This window comes from Pseudochaenichthys georgianus, chromosome 10 (genome assembly GCF_902827115.2).
Source record: "Pseudochaenichthys georgianus chromosome 10, fPseGeo1.2, whole genome shotgun sequence".
Taxonomy (NCBI): domain Eukaryota; kingdom Metazoa; phylum Chordata; class Actinopteri; order Perciformes; family Channichthyidae; genus Pseudochaenichthys; species Pseudochaenichthys georgianus.
This window is the reverse complement of record NC_047512.1, coordinates 23777503-23783193: the sequence shown is the minus strand read 5'-3', so window position 1 is coordinate 23783193 and position 5691 is coordinate 23777503. Positions and strand designations below refer to the sequence as shown.

The 5691-nt window shown below is 45.3% G+C and overlaps 1 protein-coding gene across 1 annotated transcript; it reads right to left on the bottom strand.

The window, feature by feature from the left end:
- Positions 1-359: 359 nt before the first annotated feature.
- egr1 (early growth response 1) lies at positions 360-4439 on the bottom strand. Its single transcript, XM_034092981.1, has 2 exons — positions 3777-4439; positions 360-2924 (listed from the first exon to the last, which is right to left on the bottom strand). Exons 1-2 carry the CDS (start codon positions 3985-3987, stop codon positions 1618-1620), a joined length of 1518 nt encoding a protein of 505 aa, XP_033948872.1. The 5' UTR covers positions 3988-4439; the 3' UTR covers positions 360-1617.
- Between the last annotated feature and the right edge of the window lie 1252 nt (positions 4440-5691).

Sequence of the window (5691 nt, the reverse complement as noted above, 5' to 3'; positions counted from 1 at the left end):
CTTAATATCTTCAAGAGCATGTTGAATCTAGATAAGAATTCCTCAGCATGGGAGTCATGCGTTAGTATTATCATGAATACAGGGTTCAATTGGAGAACAGCGATTAAAACGTAGATTCCATAAGATCATGCTTTGCAGATTTTGCTCAAATGAAACGGTGGCTCTCTGGGATGTGGAGTTGTGGGAACAATCTGCTAATAATCTGCTCACGATTAACATATAGGATGATGGAATATAGCTGTCATGTATGAGAGATATACATGATGAAGGGTGTGGTGTAATTGCAATAGTATGAAGTACTAGTGTAATATTTGAAAGCACGGAAGTCCGAGAAAAAATGATGAGAACAAATATACATATATATTTATATTTTTATTTATATTTCATTTCTGGGAGGATATCTTGTACACCAAATATCCCATTGGCAGTTAAGCGCATTCAATGTGTTTAGAAGCCAGAAACAGTCACTTGTTTTAACAAACACAAATACAAAATAAAGATAACCACAAAATAATGAACTGCATGTATATGACATACAAAATAATCCCATGCCTACTCAGTAGGTAACTTCAACATTCCAGCTCTTGAAGATGTGGATATTTACACTTAAGTTTTACAAAAATATACTCTATAGTTTTTCTCCTTTTTTGCTTACATTCTAATGAAATGAAGCGGTGCCCTCATAGCTCGTCCCTTTTCCTCCCTCGGATATGACTTACATTCTGTAACAAAAATATTCCCTCAACCCTTAAGGCGAGATGCAGTGCATCCTCTCTCGCACACAGCCGAGTCACAACATCAGCAAGGCTTCACAAAAAGGCACCAAATTACGGGAGCGTTTGTCTTGTTTAGTTGTCATTTTAAATGTATTTTTTTCTTTTCTCTATTTTTCCATACAACCAAGCGATATGTCACATGGGAGAAAGAGAGAAAAATATAGTACCAGTGAATGATATTTACAAACAGAAACTAACATCACTCTTACTCATGCTCGAATACTTAAGTGCTTTTTTTTCAAACAATGTCAAAACGAATCACAGCATCATCACTACATAATAGAGAAAGTATGTAGAAAATATGGCCCTGCTCACTTCAAATAATACAATGCAAATATGCAAACAATATTTCACATCAATGGTACCGAAGAATGATAAAAAATGGAACATGGCACATGTACAATATACATATGTGGTAGCTTATGTATATCATTCAATGTCTTTTGCACTGCATGAGTGCCTGCAAGGCGACCGTGCCAAAACTGCTGGCAATCTGTTAGTCTCTTGGATTGTGTGTACCTTATGGTAGAGACCCGTCAGTGCCGGTTTCTATGCTCTCTCTGGTGAGTCCCTTATGCATTTGAAGTGCTGCATTCGTGTTACAGAAACAAAAAGAAATCCGTTTTCATCTTCTATTGTCTTTGCTAAGTCCTTGACATGTGTCTTTTTCTCTGTTTCAGGTCAATCTCAAGATTCACCTAACACTGCACAGGGAGCAGACAGAAAAGTGCTTTTTGGAGGGGAAAACAAAGTCTTTTGATGCTGATTTCTTTCCCCTCAACTAACCGTAAGGAAGGAGAGGTGCACAGAGACTATAAAAGGTTTTTATCATAAGTCTTTCTTAGCAGATCTCGATTGTTCTTGGAGAGAGAGTGCTCTGCATGTCTGATAGTGGGGTGGGAATGGGGGAGCTGTAGATGTTGGAGGCGACTGAGGAAGGGAAGGAGGAGGCTAACTGGGACTGGAAGGAATTGGACATTGACACCGAAGGGTAGGTGGTGGCGATGGAAGGAGATGGATAGGAGTTGTGGACAGGAGAGGAGTAGCAGGAGGTGACGGGAGAGGGGTAAGAAGACACTGGAGAGGGGTAGGAGGTGATGGGAGAAGGGTAGCTGGAGGCAGGTGAAGCAGCTGATACAGGTGCTGCTGTCCCCGCCACCGCTCCTGCCTTCTCCGCTTTCTTGTCCTTCTGCCTTAGGTGGATTTTTGTGTGCCTCTTCCTCTCGTCGCTGCGGGCAAACTTGCGCCCGCAGATCTCGCAGGCAAAGGGCTTCTCACCGGTGTGAGTGCGGATGTGTGTTGTGAGGTGGTCGCTGCGGCTGAAGTTGCGCATGCAGATGCGGCACTGGAAGGGTTTCTGGCCTGTGTGGATGCGGATGTGACGTGTCAGCTCATCAGAGCGGGAGAAGCGACGATCGCAGGTCTCCACTGGGCAAGCGTAGGGCCTCTCGTGGGGGGGTGTCTTGCTTGGCCTTGTGGGGTATTTGCGCATGCGACTGGGCTTGATCATCTGAGACTGGTAGACACTCTTTAAGTCCTGGGAACCAGTCTGGGTGGCGAAGGCCTTGATTGTGGACAAAGGAGTGAGGGAGGGCTGGCTTGACTGACTCTGGAAGGGCTTTTGGTCAGGGGGCACCAGGCTGATCTCTCCCTGCTGCTGAGGGAAGAGGTAGTCAGGAATCATGGGCACAGGGAAGTTAGTGTTGCATGTTTTGCCATTGGGGTAGGCAGGAGGAGGGTACTGCACTGCTCCAGTCACACTGGCAAAGATCTGGCCCTGGTCCGGGAAGATGTCAGAGTTTTGGCTGGAGTAGGTTGGGGCGGCTGAGTAGATGGGGTTGGGCTCGTTGTGGTGAATGGAGGAACTGAGGCTCTGAGATAAGGAAGAGTTAGAAGAGGAAGGAGTGATGGACTGGATTGATAAAGACGAGGACGAGGTGGTCTGTGAAAGAGCGGAGGAAGAGCTGGGGGCAATATTGCCCATCAGACCAGTGATCAGGCCAAAGATGGGCTCCGCCCAGAGGCTGTTGCTGCAGGAGGTGGCGGGCTCCAGGGTGAAGCGGCCTGTGTAAGAGATGGGGGGAAGCCTCTGGTAAGTCTGCTCTCCCACGGACTTGTCACAACCGAAGGGGATATCAGGTAACGTATCTGCAGGGAGCACAGAGAAAGAGAGGATATTAATCAAACTGTCAATATCCAGAGGCAGGGAGAGGAGGGGTCCTGCCACAGCGCTGGACAATGTGTCACCCTTCTCTTCTGAGACAGATCAGTCAGGAGCCCACGCATAGAAAACCCCTACAACTAAACTATTCACCCCAAACTCTAAAACCATACCTTTCAAATCTCAACAATAGCTGCTGTGCAAGCTTATAGCATTTTCCTCTGCTCACATTCTCTCAATCTTTCTTTCATTCTTTATGTCTTCCTGTCTTGCATGCACACATTCTTGAAGCCCATCACAGAGCTCGAGGGAATTGATTACTGAAACTGCAGTTCAGCTGGTTTTAGGAATGCAATTTGAATTGAGCTGTAGGAGTGTGAGGCATGCGGTGACTGAGCAGTGTTGAGTCCACTGAGAGTTAGAAAGGATTTAAAGCAATCAATAAATTGATATTAAGTAAGATGTTTTTAATTTCCTTCTTTTTGTTATTTGTGGGTTTGTATTATATTAATATTATGCCCAGTCAGTTTAACATCCAATTTAGTCTGCATTTCAAGTATAAAATGTATGAACATAAGTTATGATGAAACAAATAAATATGTCCAGACTTGTAACTTAAAATCTTTATCAGCTATTTTCTATGATACATAAATAAACAAATCGTAATAATTCTAATTAAAGCCATAATGATAATTATGAAAATATAATTAAAGTCATGCAGCTGTTTATTTCTCTTATCTTGGTAGAGTATAGCTCAGCAGATGTTCTGTAATCTTCAGTTCAGTTGTACATGCATTACAGAAAACCAGAGGCAAAAGAGGCAAATCTCCAGATCTTACCTCCAGCAAGGTGGTCGTACTGATCCCCTGGCTCCCCGGAGCCAAAGCCTGCACCTTCAGTTGCGGAGGTGGCGAACAAGGGGGTCCCTGCAGTGCTGAGCATCATCACTTCCTCCAGCTTGGGATAGTTATCCATGGGGGAGTGGGGGAAGCTCAGAGGCTCTGAGATATGCAGGGTCGGGAGGATCATCTCGGTCTTGGCTGAAGCCATCCTCTGCTGGTGCTGGAGCTGCGCTGGTGGCTGGTGTTGAGTGCAGGAGGCTGGATGCACGCTGGCAGAGCGGTGCCTCGCAGGTGGAGGGAATCACTTAACCCAGCTGTACACTTCTGCTGGTGAGGAGGAAGATGCTTTTCTCTTTCTTGCTCCGTGACTCTTGTCCTCCAGTTGTCCTGTTGTTTTCTCTCAGAGATGAGTAAAAATCCACTTGTCTTTCAGAAAAAATCAAAAGTGTCCTTTATACTCATTCCCTAGATCCATTGAAATGAATCAACAGATCAATCTTGATTTTGTATCTATGTATCAAATGGCTGATCCAATCAGGTTTTGACCCTCTTGGATAGATATGTTTTGAATTGACTTTCACTTTTGTTGTGATATTTCTCAGTAAGGGAGTTCTATGTGTTTGTCTATCTATCTCTGCTCGAACAGTTGCTCTTGTGGGCTCTCAGGGCTCTCTCTGAGCTGAGAGGCTTCCCCGCTCCCTTTATACCCTCTTGCTGTGACGTAGATGTCCATATTTGGAGAAGAGGAAGCCCATATTTAGGCACTGCAGTGGAGGACACATGACGCTGGCCTGAGGGAAAGCAGAGTGGAGAGACTTTATATTAAGCTCTCGCAGTAAATTGCGAAGACAACGCCGCTCTTCCTCTGTCCCGAATTAATGTATCTTCATGGCAGAACAGCTCCGCCCGACAGCGGCATATTTCTTGCCCTCTCCCCGTCGCCCCATAGATTTGATTTGGATTTCCCATCTGTGCAGCAGGCTGCGCTTCTGCCGGAAAGCCCGGCTCCGCCGTGCCTTATAAGGTCGTGACTACATAAGGACCTATTCCGGTGGGTTTCCATTTCCCTGTCCTTATTTGGAACTTCCTGAGGCAGCGCTGCTTGGCAGTGAATGAGAGGCTGGAGTGCAAATCATGTCCAGCGCTCACAATAACTAATGTCAACAGCAGAATCCTGCTTCCCTGGGTTAAAGCACAGCTTCAGCTGAACTATTAGACTGTATTGGAAAGTCTTTGTGCAACCGACGGACTGCTCCACGTGTTTTTTGTAAATGTTGGAAAGTTAAATGCTGCTTTCTTGTGCGCTAAATAAGATCGAGAAACGTTTAATCACAAATGTAACAACCTAATGCATATATATCGTAATAGGCAACACGTGTTCGATCAAGTTAAATTAGATGAAAAGTGACTTTTACCATTTCCTTTTTAGCCTAGGAAATGTTTTTTACACAGCGTTATGGTTGGAAGCTATTGCCATGCATTTATAGGTCCTTAGTCCTATTGATTATGAATGATTAGACGACATGTTACATTGAATTTGGCATTTGAGCCTATAAGTGAGTAGGCCTACATGTTTAATGCTGTTAGCCTAAAAAGATAGGTCTATCCTCTGCAAACTCTGCTGGCCTGTAGGCTATAGCAAACTTCCTCTAAATTAACTTTCCATCTCTCTCGTGTCATTGATTAATGAGAACAGATAGCCGCGGATGCTGACGAGGTGCCGGGCGATCCGTCTAATTGAGGGGTGTCCCCGGCTCAATATTCGGGGAATCTCTCTGCCACTCAGCGGCCTAATGGGCCGCATTAACAACGCTGCGCACAGCTGCTGGACGCCTGCGGGATACCGATGTTCCCCCCGGCTGCTCCAACTTCGGATGGCGCGCCAGCACTCCTCGGTGGATGCTGACGGGAA